Source organism: Bos grunniens, chromosome 26 (genome assembly GCF_055505025.1).
Source record: "Bos grunniens cultivar Pamir isolate PY7600 chromosome 26, Bosgru_T2T1.0, whole genome shotgun sequence".
NCBI lineage: Eukaryota > Metazoa > Chordata > Mammalia > Artiodactyla > Bovidae > Bos > Bos grunniens.
Window position 1 is genome coordinate 1,108,142 of NC_141190.1, and position 25,708 is coordinate 1,133,849.

The following is a 25,708-nucleotide window of genomic DNA, read 5'->3' on the forward strand; positions in this document are numbered from 1 at the left end:
GGATGTCCTTTCATCAGTAAATCTGGGAGTTCATAAACGTATTTTTCTTTAAAGCAATTCACCTTTAAAAGCATGATCCTATTGCTGACCTAGTCATACTTATTGTAAAAAGGGGGGAAGAGGCATGAAAAGATTCAACCTAAGAATTTTTCAGGTAGAATCAGAGTTTGTAGTACCATCACCAAAGGCTCTGCCTCTCTGTACACTGGTGCCAATCAAACCCCAGAGATGGTTTTGGATGTAGTAGAAAGGATGGCTTTTATTGCTTTACCAGGCAAAGGGAGACAAACCTGGCTTCACCCTTGAAACACTGTCTCAACTGGAGAGCTTGATGAGGGTTTCTCTAACAGTGGATCAAAGGTGGTCTCTGATAAAATAAGGAACCTAATCTTGATGACTATGCCAAAGCCTTTGACTGTGTGGATCACAATAAACTGTGGAAAATTCTGAAAGAGATGGGAATACCAGACCACCTGACCTTCCTCTTGAGAAATCTGTATGCAGGTCAGGAAGCAACAGTTAGAACTGCACATGGAACAACAGACTGGTTTCCAATAGGAAAAGGAGCACGTCAAGGCTGTATATTGTCACTGTACTTATTTAACTCATATGCAGAGTACACCATGAGAAACGCTGGGCTGGAGGAAGCACAAGCTGGAATCAAGACTGCTGGGAGAAATATCAATAACCTCAGATATGAAGATGACACCACCCTTATGATAGAAAGTAAAGAACTAAAGAGTCTCCTGATGAAAGTGAAAGAGGAGAGTGAAAAAATTGGCTTAAAGCTAAGCATTCAGAAAACTAAGATCACGGCATCTGGTCCCATCACTTCATAGCAAATAGATGGGGAAACAGTGGAAACAGAGGCAGACTTTATTTTGGGGGGCTCCAAAGTTACTGGAGATGGTGACTGCAGCCGTGAAATAAAAAGATGCTTACTCCTTGAAAGAAAAGTTATGACCAACCTAGACAGCATACTAAAAAGCAGAGACATTACTTTGCCAACAAAGGTCCATCTAGTCAAGGCTATGGTTTTTCCAGTAGTCACATATGGATGTGAGAGTTGGACTATAAAGAAAGCTGAGTGCCAAAGAATTGATGCTTTTGAACTGTGGTGTTGAGAAGACTCTTGAGAGTCCCTTGGACAGCAAGGAGATCCAACAAGTCCATCCTAAAGGAAATCAGTCCTGCATATTCATTGGAAGGACTGATGCTGAAGCTGAAATTCCAATACTTTGGCGAAGAGCTGACTCATTTGAAAAGACCCTGATGCTGGAAAGATTGAAGGCAGTAGGAGAAGGGACGACAGAGGATGAGATGGTTAGATGGCATTACCGACTCGATGGACATGAGTTTGAGTAAACTCTGGGAGCTGGCGACAGACAGGGAGGCCTGGCATGCTGCAGTCCATGCAATCGCAGAGTCGGAGATGACTGAGCGACTGAACTGAACTGAATCTTGATGAGCTTTTTTGCTTCTTTTAATCTTGCCTCAGGTGATTTCTTGGCTGCTGTTCTCTTGATTTGCAACTGTTCAAATCTACCCTTTGCAACTCGTGGAAGGTCATAATGGTTGGAGTCTTGCCTACAAGAAATGGGGGACAGAAAGGCCTGGGAGAAAGCCCCACAGGGTCCCACTCAGTTTCAGTAACTTTAGATTTTGTGAAGATGTGTTTTGAAGACAAGTTCAACTAAGTCATGTGCACTACTTAAAAACTGGTACACACAATTTTGGGATCAACTCTATCTACTGTAATATACAAAGTAATATGTTAAAAAATACCAATGAGCATATTTAATATAATAACACTGATGTTTGGTTTCACTGACTCCTGTTACTTCCAAGGTAATTCCGGATTCTACATGACTGATTACTACTGTTAACTTTGTCAATTTCCAACTACGTCTTCATATATATATATATATATAAACTATTCCTGTCATTATCTTCAGTTTTCATATTCTTTTCTAAATCAGCAATGAAACGCAAAGTTACTGGTCTGTCTTTGAAGAATATTACATAAACAAAAACTTGTCTTCAAAGTTTTGCTTTTAAGATTATATAATTTAAAAGAGCATATAATTCTTATTTTTCTCTCCAAAATAGCTTCTTTTGTAACTGTATGCCTGGTGATTGAGAATGAGGAAATAAAAATCTTCCCATGTCTTTGATCTACCCTCATTATCACTATTTCTGCCAAGGATGTGTATTTAGTGTTCAAGAGACTTGGCATTATGTGCTCCAATTCCTTCAGTGTCCCCAGTTCAAGTGCTTGCCACTCCTTGATGAGAATTCTGGAACATAACATTTTAAGACATCCTTCATGACAACTTAAAATCTCTTACTACTTTGATCTAAATTTCAACTATTGGTTTCCTTAATGGATTGATTAAATATCTAGGAAGATGAATACAAAGAAGTTACTGTCTCTTTATTATTGACCTGGCCCATTTATAATTGAATTAACATTCAAAGTTCATTTTGATTGAAAACACAGAAACTGTATTTTCTTAGTATCAGTACTACGATCAAGAAAAAAACCAAGGTCACAATAGGCTTTTCCTAGATTGTCATTAGGAGATTAATGTAGCTTAATCACACCCATTTTACTTTCTAGGCTAAGTAATATTAAATTGTGATTAATTCTTCTTTGAAACTTACAAGTACAATCTGCACATACATGATTTTGAGAATAATTTAATTCGTTAACTTTGACATACAACTATATTCTAATGTCAGTTTTAAATGTAAAGAAACAGATCCTTAAGAGACCAAAATAACCCACAGGCCATGAGATTGGTTTTTTGTTTTTCCTTGTTTCAACAGATGTGCACCACAATGGTTCCACATGTAAGGCAAATGCCGTGAATATGAAAGCTATAGTTTACCACACATCTAGAACCCAGGGGAGGTGAATTAGACGGAAGTGGTAGTCATTCTAATTAAGCAATCAGGAAACATCATGACAAGTTGGTTTGCAGCATCAAAACTGTCCATTTAAGTGTCTTTTTTCTTAATGATCAGAGGTCCCACGTTGTCTCCAGTTTCTTCATTGTGTTTTGTGTGAGATCCATCACATAGTGGGAACTAGGAAGAGAAAGAATGTGAAATGTCTAACTGCAAAATCAGTATTATGTTTGGCAGAGTAGCATGACACTTAATTCACATATATAACATAATAACTCAGTAGATTTTTCTTGGCTACCTTAGAGATGGTTTTCTGAATGAGCATATATAAAGTGTACACACTAAGGAGGAGGAAGAAATTGACTTGTGGATAAAACACAGATCATTAACTGCATTTCCATTTGTGATATCTGCTTATGGATGTGAAAAACCTTCTTTATGTTTATGTACTAGTCATATTTCCTTTCTAGTGAATTGTATCCCTAACCTATCTACTGGAAAGAGTCTAAGTTTATAATTTGTTCAAAATCAATCTGTTCATTATCCTTGCTAATCAACTTTATAGCAATTTTTCACCCCAACCCTTTTTATTTTATTTGTTCATATCCTTAATTTCTCTTTCATACAAATAAGCCAGTATTTCCCTTGTTAACACCCATCATGGAGACTTCTTTCTCCTGGAGATGTGATAAATTTCCATTTGTTTTCAAGATCTCACATTTTAGATAAAACAGACATTTTGGTGTCCAGTGGGAGGAAAGGGGACAAAACTAAATATTTAACACAGTGTTTCCCAAAGTGAGCTCTGCAAACTAAGAAGTCCTGCAAAATATTCTGATTTGGTTTCATTTCATATACAAAAAACGTATACAGTTCTCCTGGTTAACAACATATATTATTATTTTAAAGAGGATCTACTATTAAAAACACACACACATGGGGTGGGAGTTGGGAGGGGTGGTTCAGGAGGGAAAGGACACATGTATACCTGTGGCTGATTCATGTTGACGTACGGCAGAACCAACACAATACTGTAAAGCAATTATTCTCCAATAAAAACACACACAGATACACACACAATTTTAACCTCAAATTTCCCAGGCTGACTGGATTTACAAACACTTCTTTGATGTCCATTATCTTCATGTTCTGTGGACTGCAATTTGCAAAATGCTGTTCTAATAACAGCACTTAAGAACCTGTTGCTTCCATATTATTAGAAGTGGTTGCCTCCCAAATTGTTATATCTTTATTTAAAATTTTATCAAAACTAAGTCTACATATAAAGTGCTTATTTATAGGTTCCACACTATCACAGTCATCAGCCTACTTCGAGATAATGACTGTGTTTAAAATTGCTTCAGTATTAGGTAGGGCTGGTTTTCCTTCACATTTCTTCTTTGTTAAAATTTCCGATTTATCGTTTACCTATTTATTCTTCCAAATAAACTTGAGAGTTTTTCAGCCAAGTCCTATTTCTCTTCTGTTCTTCACCCTTAGGTCTCATGCATTTTTCTGATATGAACATTTCTGCTTTATATGTTTTACAGGTATTAAGTATATATTTTCATATCTGACTATTCTTGATATATATCACATATATATAAATATATATTTGTGTGTGTGTGCCTGTATATCACCTGTTTTTTGCAAGTATATCCTTTTTATTGTTAAATGATAAAAATAAGAACTCAACAATGTTTTTAGGTGTTTCTCAGGATTTTACAATTATCAGTAAATTATTTTCTTTCCTTCTATATTTTACCTTTTACTTTTATTTCATGTCAAATGATGATACCTAGAATCTTTGTTTTATTCTTTTTGTCTGGAACATACCTTCACTCTAGAATCTAGCTTCCCTGTTTGGTATAAGGTACATTCTTCCACTGAAGGGGCCTATTTAGAAGAGTAAAATGCTAGGAGTCTTGGTCTGAAGAGTAAGATCACCTTATTACTCCACCAAGGAAGTATAATTTTCAGTACCTGAAACCAGACAATGATGGTATATAATCTTTAACCTTGATGAAATGTGTCTAAGACTAAAATAATATTTAGTTGATATTAAAGAAATTCAATTTTAATTTTACTATCTGTATATAATTCTGAGGGGCAGTAAATTAGTTAAAAACTACCTTGAAAAAAACTCAAGGTATCATATTGTAAATTTCTAGATGTAAAATCTATCCTGGGGTAGCAATACAAATGTGATATATATGAAATTTAAATTGTTTCTGTCAATAAGATGTGGCACAGTATATTCATATTACAAACAAGTCCTTGCAGCAAAAAGATGAACTCAAGCTTTCAGGGTTTTCTTGCATGGATGACAAAACAGGCCATACAAAAATCAAATGGAAATGTATTCCACAGCAAAGAACAGCATTTCAAAGTGACATATATTTAATATACAAACACAGGTGATTTTACAGTGAGAAAAAAGGTTTGCATTGTAAAAAAAAAAAAAAAAACCTCCATTTTCATAAATAAGGATTGAAATATACACACTACTGTATATAAAATAGGTTAACTACTCGGTTAATTTATACAGGCAAAGAAACTAGAGTGGATATACGTATATGTATAACTGATTCACTTTGCTGTAAACTAAGACAACATTGTAAATCAATTATACTTCCCACCCCTCCTCCAAAGGGCTTCCCTTGTGGCTCAGCTGGTAAAGAATCCACCTGCAATGCAAGAGACCTGGGTTTGATCCCTAAGTTGGGAAGATCCCCTGGAGAAGGGAATAGCTACTCACTACAGTATTCTGGCCTGGAGAATTCCATGGACTGTATAGTCCATGGGGTCACAGAGTCAGACATGACTGAGTGACTTTCACTTATGTTTCTCCTCCAGAAAAAAGGAGTGAATAAGTAGATCATGGCTATTTCTTAATTAATTTTTATGCATTTTTAAAAAAAGTATATAAAGCTTTGAATTCCTTTAAAATGTAAACTCAGGATTCAAAATCATTCTGTTCAGAGGCCAATACATCTTTTAATAGTACTTCCTATATTACCTAGTATTAGAATAATTTCCCAAACTTCATGTGAAGATTAGGCATTCTGTATTTATCTATTAGAGATTTCTTATTTTAAGATGATGAAAAGATTCAACTTTTTCTTTTCCAACAAACAACAAAGAGCCAAAATGAGTTATTTCAAGAAAGGATTAGAAATTTCATAATATGCTATATGTATTAATGAAATATATTTATTAAAATTAACTCATATTTCTAAATACAGTATAAACTAAAGAATGGTAATTATTGGCACAAAAATTCAAGTGGCAAATTATCTGACAATATTTATGTTTTTCAGAAAGTGTCTTGTTTCATTTTTTACCTTTCTGTGAAAGAGAAAGAAAACATGTGGTGGATATATACTTTCGAGCATAATCTAGAAAGTACAGCAGTTTTGTATTAAATAATAATATAATGAAAACATGAATTTTATTAGCCCTCTTTCATTTAAAATTTTAAATGTGTTAAAAATGTCAAGCAAAGGGCTGAAATTAAAAAAAAAAAAGGTATATTTAATTCAGTTCATGTAGTATTAATACTTAAAAGAATCAGAAAATTGATAAGGAGAAAACATTTAGCTCACAGATGATTCTAAATTTGTTCTAAGATGTCACTGTTTGTTTATTAACAAATCCTGGAGAAAACTTTGAGAAATTAAATTGGCTGCATTCTCTGTATGTCCAGAAAATATCCTATCATTTGTTAACCCAATTAGAAAATTACAAATCCCAAACAGCTTTACAACTAGAGAATACAGGGTGTGGAGAAGAGATGGGAATAAATGTTTAGGGGAAAAAATCCTAGAAATCCTTGTTCTCCTCTTGGAAAGTTAGCAAACTTGGCAGGATGTTCATAAGAAAACACAAAATGTGTTTCTTCTTAATGGTTGATTCCCACATCCCAAATTAAGCTGTTTCTGTTTTTAGGGAGATTCAACATGGAGATAAATAAATACTCCTTGAATTATCTACTCTAGTTGCAAAAATTAAAAAAAAAAAAATTGAATCTTCCTTCTCTAAACTTTGTATTTTTAATTAGAGTTTGGATTATAATTTCCAAGGAGGCTGCCTGGGGCAATCTGGCTCATTACCATAAATTGTTCTGAGGAATGAACTTGCTTTGGTTGAGAAAGAAAATAAAAGCAATGAGATCTTTGAGACTACAAGAGAGAATATGACATTTTATACCATTCTTATATACTTAACTTGAGCAATGTTAAGCATAAGATAGTAGATATAATAGGAAAATACATAAGAAAAAATTAAGACTTTACAAGACTGTCTTCATATGGATTGGGCAAGCAATGTAACCAATGTTTAGACTATTGTGTCTGTGAGGAAAGGGAGTCAGTGCAACACACCTCTAACCATTAATGGGATGGAGACTTTCCATAATCACACCCCAGGCCCTCAAAACAAAAACAAACCCACCACTAACAAAAAACCCCAACTCAAATTCTGAAGTTGTAAAGGAAAGAAAATGATTCTCCAGTTACATTTCAATTTCAGTTGAGCTCCTGATATGAAGTGGCTGATCTTTCCTCTTATTTCTTAGTCTGCTTTCTCCTTCGGTCCTTGTTCAAACTTTCTCCTGGCTACCTAATGGTCACCACATAACTCAGTAAATGATGTAACCTACTTGAGGTGCGTAAGGGGCTCCCTAGTGGCTCAGAGGTTAAAGCGTCTGCCTGGAATGCGGGAGACCCGGGGTCGATCCCTGGGTCAGGGAAGATGCCCTGGAGAAGGAAATGGCACCCCACTCCAGTGCTCTTGCCTGGAGAATCCCATGGAGGGAAGAGCCTTGTAGGCTACAGTCCATGGGGTCACAAAGAGTCGGACACGACTGAGCAACTTCACTTTCACTTTCAGTGGGTGGGAATCTAGTAAGACTGCTGAACACTGTTCCTTTGATATCAAGGTTCCCTCACCTTGTTTCGAAAGACTATTTCTTGTTAAGGGCGAATCTCAAATCATTGCTTGTACTTTTGTTTCCTTCCAGTCTCTTACCACTGTCTCAGATGGGATTTCTCCCTGTAGTTGTTTTAAAATCATTTCCTTTGTATTGGCTCCTTTTTCTCTCACTTTACTTAGGGATAGCCCTTTTGTGAAATACTATGAAACAGGCCAGTTTCTGAAGAGCAGAGGCCACACCAGGGGGTCGGGGTGTGGGTGGGAAGAGAGGAGGGATGAAGCATGTTAAAAGCATGTAATTTCTGAACATGACTAAGAGATCTGATTCATTAGGTCTGAGAAAACTGCTCAAAATGTTAGAAACACACAACAGGTTACTAGTGACTGTACCTTAAGAATGAATTAGAGGGGAGATGGACAAATTAAGAGTATGGGATTAACAGATACAAACTACCACACATAAAAAATAGATAAGCAACATGGATTTACTATATAGCACAGAGAATTATATCCAATATCTTGTAATAACCTATAATGGAATATAATCAGCAAAAAAAGAAAAAAAACCCCAAAACTGAATCACTACACTGTACACCTGAAACTTACACAATATTTCTTTTTAACTTTTTATTTTGTATTGGGGTATAGCTGATTAACAAGCAATGTTGTGATAGTTTCAGGTGAACAGCAAAGGGACCCAGCCAAACATATACACTGAAACTTAAACAATATTGTAAATTAACTATACTTTGATAAAAAAAGAATGAATTAAAATTGAATTAGTTTATATCACATGAAACTTTTTTTTTTTGGATAGGAGCTTAAATTTTGTCATATTATTAATATTATAAAAACTCATTTATATGAAGAAAAACTACTGAATAAAAACTCAATATAGCCATCTAATCAAAGTTATCAGTTATAGGCCTTCTGTGCATAGACATGTAAATATATGACTTGACACCTGTGTGACAACCTTAAAGAACCTTAGGAATGTGCGGAGTTCTCAAAAATTTCTGGAGAACAAGCACATCCACTAATTTGAAAAGCATTCAAAGTGATCTCTGAATCCACTCATGGGGGAATAAAAAGTGCCCAAGCTTCAGTGAAAATTCAGAACAGACAAATCATAGATGCAAAAAGGATTAATAATGACATAAAAGACAAGCTTAAAAAGAAAAAAGACATTGAGAAAACGGAAACATTTAACCCATTAGCTTGTGTCCATTTGTGATTTTTCCTGAAATACTTGAGATCTTAGTTTGTAAAAGCCCATATTTGCTTTATTGACCCTTTGTTGCTGTTGTTCAGTTGCTTAGTCATGTCCGACTATTTGTGACCCCATGGACTGCAGCATGCCAGGCTCCTGTCCTTTACCACCTCCTGGAGTTTGCTCAAGTTCATGTCCATTGAGTTGGTGATACTATCTAACCATCTCATCCTATGCCACACCTTTTTCCTTTTGCCTTCAGTCTTTCCCAGTATCAGGGTTAATTTCAATGAGTTGTGTCTTTGTATAACATGGCCAAAGTATTGCAGCTTCAGTTTCAGCATCCATCTTTCAAATGAATCTTTAGGGTTGATTTCCTTTAGGATCAACTGGTTAGATCTCCTTGCAGTCCAAACACCCAACCAAAGCAAACACTCTTTACTTAGCTTCACTCAAGCAGTCATCGTATTTCTCTTTCCATGCAGTGTCATATTTACACATTCATACTATAATCAACTTGGACACAGCTCCTGTTCTAATTATTCTGTTCAAATGATGCCAAAAGGTCAATTGCCTAATTGCTTAACCCCATAGTCTTAGTTTAATAGTCTATTCACCTCCTTGTCTTTTGCACACACTGATGTTCATAACAAAATCTTCTTTGAAACTTTTCCCTTTTTCATTCTGAAGCCATGATATTATTAGTTTTCATTTAACTCTGGTGTCCATTTCATCTCCTTTTTTTGACTCTTTTTCCTTTTTAGAAGACACAGAAAATTCTCCAAAGATTTCTTACTTAGCCCTTCCTTGATTTTTATCTGTACCAAGGATCTGCTGCATTCCTACACTTGGCTCACAGTTCTGCTGATTGCTATCTCCAACCCTGATGTCTCAACTTTAGTCCCACACTTCAGACTGCTGTATGTTTCTATTCAAATGTTACCTCAATGTCACTCTTTGAAATTGCACTTATCATTGGTGTCCTGAAAAATCAGCCATTCATTCTGAATTCCTTATTTCCATTGATCGCACCATCTGGTCTAACCCTACGATCCTATCTTAAGCAAGACACTTCAGTGAGCTTCAGTTTTCCTCCCTCAGTCTTCCACACAAATCATTCACAGCTAATCCTTCCTTCACTGGCTAATCCTTCCTTCAAAATGTTTCATATATCTGTTCGTTTTTCTTCATTCCCCACAGTGAGCACTCTGGTTTAAGTATAACTTTATGTCTGAACTCCCTGACAGGGAGCTCCCCCATGTCAGGAGGCAAACTCCTTTCGAAGGTGAAACAGGAGGGAAAGGCGCAGGGCACAATCTTTAAAAGAATGATGTAGCCTAAGGACACGACACAAACTGATTAGAACCAAACAGGTCCAAGACGGCAAACAAGTCGACTTCCACTAGAACTTAAGCCTCCATATAAGATCATTGGAATACTGGGCTCTAGTCCCTACCACATGGGCTACAGTCCCAAGCAGGGTTCTGGCTGGGTTCGAGACCCTGCACACAGGTTCAACTCCCAGTTTGAGGTGAACTGTTTCCTTGGTACTTAAGATTTTTGATTCAGACTTATTCTTTTGAGGAAGCAGGTACGAGGATCAGACTAGAGTCTTCATTGATTCATCTTCCCAGGGGGCAATTGAATTCCTATGGATATCACTATGTCTTTCCAGAAAATTCGAGCCCACAGTGTAACAAGCTCTTTCATTTAAAGCACTCATAGTACACCAACTGTACATATTTATGACACCTGCTGTTTCACTATTTCAAGTGTTCTCATGTATGTATCTAGTAATAGAAGCTAAATGAACTATTTTAGATCACTGACTAAAGAATCAATACAACTCTGGACTTAGAAATTCCTTAATTTCTAAAGATATTACTTTTTGTATCTTGGTGAGCAACTAGAGAATGAAACCTATTATAGGTGTTAATTAAAAAAAAAAACACAAATCTAGACTATAGAATATTATTGAGGATTATTTTCTAGCAACCTCAAGAGTATGTATAAACAATCCCACACTCCAAATGAACAGTGCTCTTGTGAAGGAACAATTTGTTGTAATGGGACTATTAATTTTTGGTTCATATTCCTTATGTTCATCAAGCAGTTTTCAAACAGAATGACATAATCTAAGTGGTGTGTCACCACTGGATTATACAACATCAACTGCAGCCAGAGAAAGGGGTAAGTAGAATATGCTTTCCAGTACCTGGTATGTGACTTTTTCCTTATCTGCAATATGTAATTTGTGATAATGGCTTTCCACTGTGGGACGAGGTCCCTGATACAACATGGTTTCAGAAGTAGATACAACATGGTTTCAGAAGTAGATACATCGTTTTTATTGTCTATGTTCTTAGGCCTCATAGTATCAAACCTATTTTATTTAAATGCTAAATAGTGGCAGTACACACAGTATGCCATCATATTTCTCTAAATATACCAGAAATTCTGAAGTCATTCAATGTATGAAGCTTTTCAAGATGACCTTAGAAGAACATTTTACCATCTTTAGATCACTAGCTGTCATCATTATCTAGAAGCTGCAGGTATCACAGAGATACTTCCAAATGGAACTTGATAAAATGCAATTCTCACAAAAGAAAAAAAGATACAAAAAAATCTTGTGTTAGATATTTAAATATAGGAGTTGCAGCTTAAAGAAAGCTTAGGATACAGGGTCAGTACATATGTACTAGGTAAGAAATCTTCAGGGGCAATTTTCTAATAGTTTCTCTTGATATTTCTTTCTTTTTTTTTAAACTAGCATTTAATTTTTATTTATTAAAAAAAAACTTATTTTCTATTGAGGTATAAAGTAAAGACTCAGTCATGTCTGACTCTTTGCGATCCCATGGACTGTATAGTCCATGGAATTCTCCAGGCCAGAACACTGGAGTGGGTCGTAGCCTTCTCCAGGGGATCTTCCCAACCTAAGGATTAAACCCAGGTCTCCTGCATTGTAGGCAGATTCTTTACCAGCTGAGCCACAAGAGAAGCTCAAGAATACTGGAATGGGTAGCCTATCCCTTCTCCAGGGGATCTTTCTGACCCAGGAATTGAATCCAGGTCTCCTACGCTGCAGGAGGATTCTTTACCAACAGAGCTACTAGCTAATTAACAAACAATGTCGTGATAGTTTCAGATGAATCTCTAGATATTTCCAAAACTTATCCTAGAATCCAGGAGCTTGAAATCCCAAGAGGAGAGAGAGAGGAAAAAAAAAAAGACCTATTTCTCTTTGTATTTATTTATTAGTTTATTTAATTTTTTGTTTCTCTTTTTATTTAGGATGCATACTCCTTTTCCTGGGATAGTGGACACTAAGACATACTTGGGGAGGAAATTCTAAACATAAGCAAAGGAATTTTTCCTTCTTCTTTGGCGAAGAATATGGTTACAATCACCTAACTCAACAAGGGTGTGATGTAACTTTACTGCATGTTGGTTATACATTTCAGTAAATATATTCCTGAAGGGTACACAGAAAATAGAGAAAACAGAGATTCCATTAAAAAGAGAAAGAAAAGAAGAAGGGATGGTGGTGTTGGTGGTGTAGTTGCTAAGTTGTGTCTGATTCTTGAGACCCTATGGACTGCAGCCCACCAGACTCCTCCGTCCATGGGACTTTCCAGGCAAAAATACTGGAATGGGTTGCCATTTCATTCTCCAAGGGATCATCCCGATCCAAGGACTCCAGGTCTCCTGCATTTCAGGTGGATTCTTTACCGATTGAGACACCAGGGAAGCCCAAAGAACAGATATCTTAACAATTCATGGTGATGCCAGCTTGACAGAATAGTTTAAAAAGAAATGTTACATTAAAAATGACATTGACATAAAGGACTTGTTTCTCTTACCTTTTTGGACCTCCAACAACGGCAGTACACAGCTTTATCTCCCAAATCCTCCATATCAAAAGCATGTACTACCTTGGGGTTATCTTTCTGGATGTGAGGGTTTACCATAGATTTGTTGCGATGATCTTTAACATAAAATCTTTTGTAAGCTAGATAACCAATTGCAGCTGTTCCAGCAGCAATGGTAACAGCTGCGATCCATTCAACTAGAATAGGGAAGGAAAACAGGAATAATTATCAAAACCAAAATGCATACTAATAATCTAACAAGAACATTCAGGAAATCCAAGTTTTGAGTATTAAGTATCCCAACAGTCAAAGGTTTTTAATGTTAATAAAATGATCAAAACACACTGGTGTAGTGGTCCCTTGTTAAAACTTTCCCCAGCCCTTATGGAGGCAATTGCATATTTTCTATTGAGTGATGTTAGCTAAATTAAGATAGAAGAGAGAAACTTAAAAATTATTTCATGGTTGGAGAAGGAAAAACAAGGCTTAGTAATCATTTAAAAGTGTTCATAAACAGATTTAAAGTAACCTGTGAGCCTGCACATTGCTTAAAAAAAAAGCAAAAAAAACTGATACATAACAAAATTCAGGTTACAAATAAGGCCATAAAAATTCAGATTACAAACAAGAACCCCTTATCCCTCTTACTATCAGGAGGTGCTTATGTTAACAAAATGACTCATCAGAGTTCATTTAAATAGGTCCTATAGTCATTTAAAAAGGAATAACTTCAAAGAGAAATGCTATCCAAAGAAAAAGCAAGAAAGGACAAAATTAAACCAAGCCTTAATATTAAACATTCAAAGGAATATATCCAGCAGTATTCTGGTCTTCAAGTCATGCAAATTTTTTTTGTTTTTTAATTTCAAAGTGTCTCATTAAAATAAAAACCAGAATATACTAATTTCATAGAAAATATAATTAATATAATTAGTTAGATTCTCCTTTAATAAATTCTAAATTTCCATGATCCAGTAGTGGATGATCTGAATTCTCTACAAATTCATTTTAAATTTAATGACTGTTTGTATGGCTGAGTCCCTTCACTATTCACCTGAAACTATCACAATATTGTTAATAGACTAAACCTCAATACAAAATGTTTTCAGTGTTAAAAAAAATTTAAAAAAAATGACATTTTCCTGCCCAATTATTTGCTTGACTAATAGGCCATCTATTTATTCTTTTTTAAAGTAGCTTTTCAAGGATCCTTTGGAAATCCAAGCACTTAACAACTACCCCAGTTCCAGAGAATTGTGGAGAGAAGAGGGTGCTGCATAGTCTGGTTAGCCTCAGCCTCAGAGGAGAGTTGTCTAGTCCCAGCATGGAGTGGACTGCAGGAAAAAGTTGAACAGGGGTCAGGATAAACACACTGGACTGCGTCCCAGCATTTCCTGAGTCAGATCTTCTCAATGTTTGAAATAAGTTCCCAGACTATCAAATAAAGCCCTAGAGAGATAAGTACAAAAAACACATTCCAAAGCCAAATAAAAACATAAAATGAATAATTAACTGTATGGCTTACTTGCACTACTGAGTCAAATTTCTTATTGTACTAATGTGAGTAATCACTGAATCTAATTGTATCTTATATAAAATTGGAGCTCATTCTTACAAAACTTCTAATGGAAGGAAATAACCATTCTCCCACTTAGTTCCTTTTATCTTAGTCTTCTCTCCTAGCTTGTTTAATAATTTAGTTTTTATCAAGTGTTTCTAATTAGCATGTTCCTTGGCTCCTGTTTTCAACCACAGTATTTTTATCTGCGAAAAAATTTAGTTTGTTTTTCTGGCAACGTAACCCTTCTATTCCTCCCTGCTATAATCCCCTAAAACAAACATTAACTTTATGCCCTTCCCATGTGCTGCATGACTGCGAAAAGTTAATAAGTCATTTGACAGCTTCAAACCTTTGGCCTCATTGAAAGATATTTTCAGCTACACACCTTGTATAGATTTGTCTTGAATGCTATATTTCATTAATCAAAAATTGCTAAAAAATTTCTTTATTACAAACGTTTTTTTTTTTCCCCTCAGTGATAAAGGATATATATTTTTTGTTTTTGGTTCCACTGTGCATCTTATGGGATCTTAATTCCCTGACCAGGGATTGAACCCAGGCCCATGGCAATAAAGGCATGGACTCCTAACCTCTGGATTGCCGGAGAGTTCCCTGCCTTGAATTTTACCTGCTTCATAGTATCATTCTGTGGCAACTCCAAGCAGGGCTGACACTAGCTCTGATTTCTAGTTTGATTCAAGATCTTCCTTTCTGATGCATTTTTTCAATCATGGAATTCCCTTAATAAAATGTCAGGAGGTATGGGAATCCACGTCTTAGCTAAGGGAAAGCCACTCTGAATAGCTAATTACCCATCACAAAATGGGCTAAAATAGAGCTTCGAAGGTATATATTCAATTATGTCTTCTGAATGCTGAATCCTTAGGGCAAACTTAAAAGTGGGAAACAGCCAAAAGACTGAAATAAAATAACTCCCTAAATGCTGTTGATCTTAGTTACTACTTACTTTGGAGGTGAAATTTGAAGTATTGCTAACATACTTGTTCTAATGGCACCTACATAATATATAAATGTCTGAGACTGAAAAACAACTACAATTGGCTAGGATTAATTTGTCTCAAAACATGTACTCTGTTAACCTAACCCAAGGAGGGTCACTTATGACAGTATATAAATTTCACGGCACCATATGTGTGCTAGGGAAATGGCTTTGCATTTGCTCCAATGAGTTTGATAGAATCATAGAGTTAGATAAGGTCTTAAGAAAACAACTTCCATCCCTCCCTCCTCTTCCCAAATTCTAATTCTCTAACCTCATTAGAGACAGATGTAAAAGTTCCCAGAATAAGAAAAATGTTGCTGTTTTATCATTTCATTACTGCAGCCTGAATCAGTCTTTCTGGCAAAAAGCTATGGATGCCATTGGCAACTCTAGGGAAAAGAGAGAAAAGGAAACTATACGGAGATAGATGAGAATAATGATGGATTCCAAAGTCAACAATTACAATGGACAAAGAATTGAAAACCGAAGACAGTAAACAGATAAAAGCAATAAGCAAAACCCAAGTAACATTTAGTTCTTGATAGTGTATACATCTATGAACAACAGACACAATCTCAGGGTAAACAAGGGATTTTATCAAGACCTAATTTCTAAAGATATTTCAGTTGGCACCTTTCAGACATTCTTTCAAAATTGGGGTCCAGAAATATCCTGAGCTTCATTTCTGCCTCTTCTAGTTATCCTTACTTCCCTTTTTTGTGCGCCTCTCTCAATGTAAGTAGTGCTATAGTTAGATCAAATCCTTCCTTTGCTTAACCATGCTTTCTATCTACACAATTATCACATATGCCAATATAGAAAATACAAAAAATACATTTTTAAATAATCCTTCTCTTTCTTACTCTTCCCTTGGCTTACATTCTTTGTATATAATCTTTGGTTTTCTTAGTATTAACTACAGATAGAGAAAACATCAACTTGTTCCCAAATCCCATACCCTCATTTATAACTCATTTCTTAACTTTTCTTTACCGTGGGAATCATTTGCTTTAACCCAAGACAGAAATCTCACCCTGCTTCTTTTCCTTTAGCCCCTTTTCGGCCCCAAACTGTTCTCTCCTAACCAGTGTCAACTGCCATGGAATCAGAATGTACCCTCCACCTCAGGAGAGGGGGAGGGGAGCTGTGCTTAAGTCTCTGCCTTTCTTGGGTCTCTCTCAGATCTGTAGGATATGCCTGGTAATGTTTTTCTTTCCAGGACCAGTGTACAGGCAGTGTCCAATGTTAGTTTAATAAAAAGATATAACAGATTTATAATTTGAATTTGCTACTCCATCTGTCCATCCTACTATCACATTGCTCTCATAAAAATGACTTCTCTTTGGCCTCGTCTTATCCTTCAGTATCAAAGTGTGGAATTCAAATACTTCCTGAGATTAAAAATAAAACTTCATTATGGAATGCTTCAGATCAACATAGAAAATAGTGTAATGAACTCCCACTTACCCTCACTCAGCTCCAACAAATATCAATTCTCTGCCAATCTTGTTTCATCGATAGCTCCCAAGTCCCTTCATTATTTATTGCTTATAACCTATAGGAGCTTCATTATATATTGCTTATAACCTATAGGAGCTATCTCCTTTATTTGCAGTATGATCTGCACATTCCTTCTCAGATAAAAAACAAATCCTTTAAATGACTCGATAAATCTATTGAACCCAAGCAGTATTTTTATATGTTGAGATTAAATGGAATGGAAAATTATAGTTAGTTTCAATAAAAGAGACAACAATGTAACAGTCAGAGGATTAGTTTTGGTTACATGCATTGTAGTGGTGGTGGCTTCCCTGATGGTTCAGTCGGTAAAAAATCCCCCTGCAACATAGGAGACCAGGGTTGGAAAGATTCCCTGGAGAAGGAAATGGCAACCACTCCAGTATTCTTGCCTAGAAAATCCCATGGACAGAGGAGTCTGGAGGGCTACAGTCCATGGGGTCCCAAAAAGTCAAACACCACTTGGTAACTAAACCACCACCTCCATTGTAGTGCTCAGGGTTTGGGTTACATAACAAAGCACCAGGCAGATAGCCTAACACCTATTTTAAAGTAGAAGGAAAGGGATTAAAGATGAGAGCAGATTCAATGAGTTTTAGAGATATAGAGGAGCAAGAAGTTTAGTAAACTTCCTAGAAGTCATCTATTGGGTATGAAGAAGAGTCATTTGAGAACGGGGACTCTGTAGCAGTGAAAGCTGCTTAATGTTTCTTATAGTTTCTAAAACTGCAATAAATATTTGGTGTCCTATAAAAAGGGGCTTTTCAGGTGGCACCAGTGATAAAGACTCTGCCTGCTAATGCAGGAGATGCAAGAGTTTCGGGTTCAATCCCTGGGTCAGGAAGATCTCCTGGAGTAGGAAATGGCAACCCACCCCAGTATTCTTGCCTGGAAAATTTCATGGACAGAGAAGTCTATCAAGCTATAGTCCATGGGGTCACAAAGAATTGGACATGGACACATACAAACACACACTCACAGACATTACATAAAAAGTTTGGTATAAGAATGTCAATTATACATCAGTAAAGAAAAAAAGTGGGTACCAAAAACCATGTCTCTGACTGGGATTGTTGGATTACAATTCCAATTACTCATCCTCATTGCCTCCATCAGATTCATGTCCTGACCTGATCTGCATTCATTTTATTTCTAGCCCAACCATTATTTTTTAAAATGTATTTTATTATTCTTATTGTAATTTATTTATTTAATTTATGGGTGAGGCGAGTGGCATACAGGGTCTTAGTTCTCCGACCAAGGACGGATCCCAGGACCCCTGCATTGGAAGTGAGTGAGTGACATTTGCTCAGTCATGTCTGACTCTTCGCAACCCCACAGACTGTAGTCTGCCAGGCTCTTCTGTCCATGGAATTCTCCAGGCAAGAATATTGGAGTGGGTTTCCATTTTCTTCTCTAGGGGATCTTCCCGACCCAGGGATCAAACACGGGTCTCCTGCATTGCAGGCGGATTCTTTACCATCTGAGCCACCCCAGCAGCTTACTATTAAGAGACACTTCTAAGTATAAAGATAGGTCAACTTAAAAAGTATCAGCAGATACATGCTTGACTTTATCTTATATCTATAGACAATACATTAGAATATGTAATGAATCCACACACCTTTTCCAAAGGAATACCTGAAACAGAAGTAGCAATAAATCTGTAAATGACAATCATCAATCAGATGAAATAATTTAGATGAAGCTTTTTTCTAAGAGATTTGCTACTCCATCTGTCCCGAGTCCTAAACACCAGACCCTCAGGGAAGTCTCCCACCCATTATTTTTTTACCTGAATATAAACAAGAATTCTGCATGCATATACACACCCTTTTATTTTTTATTTAACATTTATTTATTTCGTGCTTTGTTGTTATGGTGGGTTTAGTTGCTAAGTCATGTCTGACTCTTTTGTGATCCCATGGACTGTAGCCCACCAGGCTCCTCTGTCCAGTGCCAAATACCATCCTATTCCCTTTATAACAATATAATATATACACAAACTATAAAGCATATATATAATTCACTTACTTAACTGAGAAATGCTAAAGCTGAAACTCCAGTACTTTGGCCATCTCATGCAAAGAGTTGACTCATTGGAAAAGACTCTGATGCTGGGAGGGATTGGGGGCAGGAGGAGAAGGGGACGACAGAGGATGAGATGGCTGGATGGCATCACTGACTCGATGGATGTGAGTCTCAGTGAACTCCGGGAGTTGGTGATGGACAGGGAGGCCTGGCGTGCTGCGATTCATGGGGTCGCAGAGTCGGACACGACTGAGCGACTGATCTGATCTGATCTGAACTGAGAAATGACATGATCATCCTCCCCCAAATCAAAAAATTTAAGCTGATTTTCAATCTATAGCAATGAACAGGTTTGGTTTAAAAACAGAGTAGGAGAATTTGAGATCTAAATGGATCTGTCCCTTGCCACACCACAGTATTTGTGAAAGAAGGCACAGTATTTGTGAAAGTAGAGGTGATTTACAAAGGCTTTGGTCCTCACAACAATCCTTATGCTTTTAGGTGAAATAAAAACTTTCAAAACTTGAAAATAAGTTGTGCAAATAACCAGCTCTTATATACTGCAATAGTAACTTTAAAATGTCATGCGTTATCACTCTCATTCAGTTAGGTAACTTTTGGCTACAAGTGAATTCTCCAATTTATAGAATCTATTACAAAATTAGGGCACAAGTTACCAGGGATCTGTTACAGAACCTGGCACTACATGAAACAATAAGGCTATTTTAAATTAACTTCTGGACAATCTCTTTACCTAACTACTTTTACAGGGAACCAAACCTTGAGGTGTGGTGTTTTATATCTGGGCAAAGATCACTTCTATCACGCAGCGGGTATACATTATTATACTGACAATTATACTACCACTAAGAGTTGCTATAAAGTGAAGCTCCATATTAATTGACTTCTAGAAAGTCCCTTAATTTTAATCGGACCTTCTGTGAAGTAACATTTCAGAAAGCTAGGTACCAGCACTAGGGAAGCAAGGCTGAGAAACGTGAAGGCTCAACGAACTGTTTTCAATCCTCTCTCCTGGACTACCGCCACCGAGCGCCAGATGCCAGAGGCGTAATTGAAAAAAAAAAAAAAAAAAAAAAAAACCCAAACTGGTAAAACTGAAGACCTCGGATTGGGTTTCTTCCTTTTAAAAAAAATGTGCAAAACTAAGATGTGATTAGTCATGCATAGCTTGAGAGCTGCAGGAAATCCACGTTTTCGCTCCACGGTGATTTAAACCTTGAGAAGGGGGAAGGGTTTTTTGGTTTGTTTGTTTTTTTGCTTTTGTTTTCACCTTTCCTTTTTCCCCAAGCCCTGTGACCTAACAGGAGTTTCAGGGGAGAACAAGAAAAGCTAGCAGCGTAGTGGGATCATTAGGATTTAGGGTTTAGCTAGCTAGGGGAAACGAGGTCTAGACCTGGGTAGATACCTGCATGGCTCCCACGGCACGCATGGCTCCCACGGCACTCATGCCCCGCGATCGTAGCCTGATCTCACCCCCTTGCCCCATGCGGCCCGGGGAGCCTGCAGGCCCGCGGAGCTTTTGCCCTTCTGTATTTCAAGGTTACAGGACTGGCGGGAACGCACGGCAGCTGTATCAGTCCAAGGAGGTGCTGAGTAAGCTGCAACCAGTGCGCAGGCCGCCAGCGGCACCCACTCCCATGCCCCACTTCACCTCGTACGCTGGAAGTCATACTCATGGCGCCGATGCTTGCAAGGGTGTGCACAGGACAGTGAGCACAAACCGGCTCGCGCGGACAGCAGGAGTCAAGGTGCGACAGGCGTCCGTCCTAAGGGCACTGACTCCAGGCAGCTACCGCGCAGGCGCCGCGACTGTCCGTCAGCACGTGTGTATTAAGCACCCGGGCTGATACTGAGCATGCGCGGAGCTTAGTCCCGGACCTTTAGGAAGTGTTGAGTACGGAATTTGACAGCCACAAGAGGAGGGAGGAGGAAGAGACTAAGAGAGGTAGCAACTGAGTTTGCGCAATCCTGAGGGGTTTGGTCCTGGAGCCCAGCGGACCTACCTTTGGAATAGAGAGTCCGGGCCAGGTTTTATGTCTCTCCCAGGTGGATTTACGAGGGCAGATTGTATGTGCTGATATAACACTTGCCATAGACGGATATCCAAGATTTCACTCCCAAATTTCTTGCTTAGTCTGGTACTTGTAAGGCCAGATCCAGTTTTCATTTGAAATGCCAAACACAGGAACCAACAGTGGTGTCCCATCCCAGAATCTCCCCCTCGCTCCCGGTGTGCACACCCCCTCTTTTTTTTTTTTTTCCTGATTTCGACACAATTCTCCATCTATGGAGCATCTTGGAACTTGCGCTAAGGGTCCAGTGGGAGAGAGAGAGAAATAAAAAACATCCTGCTCGTTTCTTTTAAAAAACGTGCTCACTTAAAAAAAATTAAGATTATTTCCTATCTTCTACAGTCTGAAATTAGTGTTGGTTTCAAAATTTTTTGAATAAGTTGTTTATAACTTGTTATAAGTTGTTTAGAGGCACCAATTTGGTGAGGAAGATAGGATTACTTAAAGGGTGTTCGAAGGCTGCCTGGTTTTACTCCTATTATATCTTTCCGGAGCGGGAGTTGGAGGGAGGTGATTGCGGTAAAAGGTGGTCTCCCAAGCCACCCAGGGTAACGCTTCTGCCTCCCAACTCTTAACGAGTGACTGACTGCCCCTTACAACTGCAAGAACCAGACATCTTTAAGCCGGGGACGCGCTGAAGCGCGTACTGAATGAATGAAGGAACAGCCCGGGCTGCACCAAAAGGCCCACCGGGTGGGGGTGAGAAGAGCTCCGCTTGTGCTTGCCCCTTCCAGGTTCTTCCGCTCGCCGGGGCAGCGCCGAGCGCGCGCCCCGCCTCGGGGGTCCCGTCGGGCTGCCTCTGGGCATGCTCAGTAGCGGCGGCTGCCGCGGGTCGCGCAGTAGGAAGCTAGCGGCGGAGGCGGCCGTGCAGGCGGCGCTGACGCGCACGCGGCAGCTAAGGGGACTGGAGGACGGCGGGAGGGGGCGGGGGCGCGGGAGGTGGGGCTGTCGTCGCCGTCAAGGCCCCGGGGAGCGCGAGGCGCCGCCGTCGCCGCTGCTCTTGTGCTTGGATCTGTCTCCAGGGCTGCGCCGGGATCGGCAGCCGCGGCGGCAGAGAAGCGGGAGCCTAGAGCCGCCCCGAGCGGAGAGTTGGGCAGGGGAGCGCCCGCGCGTCCGCGGCGTCATGGGCCCCCTGCCCGGGCCACAGCGGGCACCAGCCGCAGGAACCCCCGGGCCTCCTCGCGGCCGAGCCTGAGCGACCCTCGGGTCCTCCGGAGCCCTCTCCCTCCGCCCTATTTTCCCCTTCACTCGCCGCTGCTGCCGCCTCAGCTCTCCGTTATGGCAACGGAGCCGCCATCCCCTCTTCGGCTTGAGGCGCCCGGCCCCCCAGAAATGCGGACCCCACCGGCGAGCGAGACCGCCCCCGAGGGCGCTCCGAAGCCGGCGGGCGGCAGGCTCCGCTTCCTCAACGGCTGCGTGCCCCTCTCGCATCAGGTGGCCGGGCACATGTACGGGAAGGACAAAGTGGGTAAGTGGGGGTGGCGCGGGGCTCGCCGCTCCCCTTCCGCCTTCGCGAGACCCCGGCCGGCGGAGGCACCGGGGGGCTCACTGACCGGGCTGGACGCCTGTGCTGATGTGCACGCCGCACCCTGGGTCTCTTTCACTTCCCCCCAGAGCCTCGCGACCCGTGCAGCAGGGGCTTGAAAAGTGGGGCGATTTCTGGGATGTGGGGTGTCGGGCCTGCAGTGGGAGGTGGCGAGAGGGGAGTGTCTGGTCTCCCCAGGGAGGGTGGATATTGATTGGAGACGGCGTTCGTTGTTAGTGAAAATAAGGAACTTCGGTTTTACTGGATGGGGAAGTAAATTCTCCCCTGAGCACAAGGTCTGTTTATTATAGGCGGGTAGCTAGTATTGCAAAAGAAAAGGAATGAAACGCAGATGATGCTAATCTAAGTGCTTCTCTTTTCGTTGCAGCTGCATAGCTGGAGGGGAAGGAAAAACAGTTTTGTTTTTTAATGTTTGTTTGTTTGAGTTCTGTTTTGTTTTGGGAAAGCTTGTCCTGGTTTATCTCTCTCCCCCGCCCTTTGGAGAGGTTTTTCTGATAGCTCTTGGATTTCTATGGGAGGCGTGGTTTCAGTAATGCTGAAACTCGGATTCACGGTCGAAAATACACTGCTGTTGTACTAGGATGGTACACAGTTAAGACAGTCATTCTTGATCATCTTTTTAAGACTGTATCTTTAGCCTGTGTAATACATTTTTTGAGTCACAGCGTTTAAAGCACAATCCAGGGCCTTTTTATTCTCTTGGTGATGTAAAAGTTCAGTTTAGGAACTGGAATTCACCTAGCTTACTCACACTGGTTCCTAGGCCATGATTACTTGGGGAAATCAGATGAGTGTGTGTGAGTAATGCGGATCTTTGACCTGGAAACCACTGAGGACGATTTGGTTTATGCTGGTAAGATGATTCTGGCTTAGGCTAGTAAGATAATACTGACATTTTAAGGTGAGATAATAGGCCAAGACTGGTTCAGTGACAAACCTAAGTCATACAGGTACTATGTGGAGAATATGGAAACCAAGGGCCCTGCCTCGTAGCACTTTTTTCCCACCATGTTCTCAGGTGGCCCAGTGGTAAAGGATCAGCCTGCCACTTCAGGAGACTGGAGATGAGTTCCATCCCTGGGTGGGGAAGATTCCCCTTGAGGAGGAAATGACAACTCACTCCAGTATTGCTTGGGAAATTCCGTGGACAGAGGAGCCTGGCAGGCTGGCTACAAGCCATGGGGTCTTAAAGAGTTGAACAAGACTGAGTGAACACACATACATCGTGCTTGCAGAAAACCACTCAAACAAGGATTTTTGAAAATGGATGGGACAATGTATGTATGTTAATTGTCAGAGAACAACATTTTCCAATACTTTTATCTACTTTTCTCTTTTTCAAAGTTAAGGGTTAATGATGAGTCAATTGTATTCCTTTCTTCCCTTAAAATTGTTAAATTGTTACTTCCTCAGAGACTGAATCTTTGTATTCCGGTAGCCTCCTGCGTGGCCTTAGGCTCAGTTAAACTCCGGAAATGTTGAGAGAGTGAAAATTATCAGTTCTTTTGATACACCCTGGTTAGGAAATAAATAATTGTTCTCAAGTGCTTAGCTTAGATGTAAGGAAACATTATCAAGGTGCTTAGAATAGAGACATTCTCCTATATGTCCCCTCTGTTAATGGAAGTTTGAGAGTAATTATGGAATACTTTTTAATAGATTTATACTACATACCTATTGGTTTATATTAATGAATTATAAGGATGATATTCCTAATAATATTCTAGAGGCATGAAAAAAAATAATTGTTTCCCTGAGGGCCCCTAAGATGGACTTATGTACAAAGGAGAATGAACAAAATATCTGAAATTAAACCACAAACACGTTAGTGTAACCACTGCTTATCAAAGTATGTAATAGTGAACCTGTTCAGAGTTATCTCTGACTAATAACTAATGTACCTTAAAGCTGCATTGCAAACAGTGACTGAAAGAGTTTGTCATCCAAATGAACTAATCAAAGTAGTATAGATTCTTGAAGCTGGAGTCCTTAGCTTTATTTATTATTACATTTAACTTAAAATGTTATTAGTGAAAGGACACCTGAATGATGATAATCTACTTTATTCATAGCATGGATAACAAGATGGTCAGTAATTCAAAGTTCAAGTTTATTATGTCTCTGTACTATCATAAATCACTTAGAGTTGTAAAGTATATCTTGTAGTTCAAGATGTACTTTGGCTATCAACTGGAATTCTCAGAATAAACTTTGTTAAAGACATTGTGGATTTTTTTAAAAAAATTATTGCTATCATTTAGTAAGCAGGGTTTTTCAATTTAGGATTAATGTCTTACCTATTTCCAGAAGGGATTTGTTGGCTTTATTAAGTGAAAATTTAAAAACATAGAACTAATAGCACCAAGTACTTGAACAGAAAAATAGATCTTGTTATATTGTTATAATTGTTTAAGAAGGTTATGTTATAGTTCTGATATCAAGAGATATATTTTTTGTTCTTCAGTGAAATCACTTCATCAAAGTATATTTATGTATTATTTTTAAGAATACAAAATATTTGCATTTTCAAGTTGTAAATTGTACATGATCTTTCAGGAAAAAAATTACAAACATATATCAATGCCTTTCCCCCTATTTTCCCTCTCCCAGGGCAATCACAAACACTGGTAGCTTTCTGGTGTATCCTTTCAGGCCTTTGTTTCTGGTCACATATGTAAACACATTAACGCACTTCCAATTTTTCGTACAAATATATCTGCAACTTCTGGCTTTCATTTTGTATTGTGTTATATAGTATGTCATATTTTCATGCTTATAATGTACTTCATCTAAAAAACTGTTGTATGGATAGTGGATAGTGTAATGTGGATATGTCATAATTAGTCCTCTGGTGATGAAATTTTAGATTTTCACTATTTTGTGTGTGTGTGTGTTAAAAATAATGTATTAAGCATTCTTGTACATCATAGTATACCTTGCACATTATACAACCTTTTTTTGGCCATGCTGCAGGCCTTGTAGGATCTCAGTTCCCTCGACCAGGGATTGAACCTGGGCTTCCGCAGTGA

General features: G+C 38.8%; 2 protein-coding genes across 8 annotated transcripts in view; one reads left to right on the forward strand and one right to left on the reverse strand.

Moving 5' to 3' along the window:
- Window positions 1-2,684: 2,684 nt before the first annotated feature.
- On the reverse strand, window positions 2,685-20,866 carry CISD1 (CDGSH iron sulfur domain 1). 2 transcript variants are annotated; one of them, XM_086377889.1, is made up of 5 exons: window positions 20,713-20,866; window positions 18,634-18,650; window positions 14,167-14,261; window positions 12,919-13,124; window positions 2,685-3,090 (listed from the first exon to the last, which is right to left on the reverse strand). In XM_086377889.1, the coding sequence occupies exons 3-5, from the start codon at window positions 14,204-14,206 to the stop codon at window positions 3,001-3,003; spliced, it is 336 nt and encodes a 111-aa protein (XP_086234015.1). In that variant the 5' UTR covers window positions 14,207-14,261; window positions 18,634-18,650; window positions 20,713-20,866; the 3' UTR covers window positions 2,685-3,000. The 2 variants fall into 2 exon arrangements, with proteins under 2 accessions (XP_086234015.1, XP_086234016.1); XM_086377890.1 differs by lacking the exons at window positions 14,167-14,261; window positions 18,634-18,650.
- Window positions 20,867-21,969: 1,103 nt separating this feature from the next.
- IPMK (inositol polyphosphate multikinase) overlaps window positions 21,970-25,708 on the forward strand; it is a 62,961-nt gene continuing 59,222 nt past the window's right edge. Inside the window, exon 1 of one of the 6 annotated variants that reach the window (XM_086377884.1) lies at window positions 21,970-22,601. In XM_086377884.1, coding sequence (XP_086234010.1) covers window positions 22,412-22,601 — 190 coding nt within the window. In that variant the 5' untranslated portion in view covers window positions 21,970-22,411. The remainder of the gene's footprint in view (window positions 22,602-25,708) is intronic. The other 5 variants (XM_086377882.1, XM_086377885.1, XM_086377888.1 and 2 more) reach the window with 5 other exon arrangements.

Bases quoted from the DNA above. Each gene is read 5' to 3' on its own strand.
- CISD1 (XM_086377889.1), bottom strand. From the start codon at position 14,206: ATGCAGCACCCTCTTCTCTCCACAATTCTCTGGAACTGGG. The intron at 13,125-14,166 runs GTAGTTGTTAAG...TCCCTATTCTAG, and splicing joins CACAATTCTCTGGAACTGGG to TTGAATGGATCGCAGCTGTT. The intron at 3,091-12,918 runs GTAAGAGAAACA...TTCTCTTCCTAG, and splicing joins GTTGTTGGAGGTCCAAAAAG to TTCCCACTATGTGATGGATC.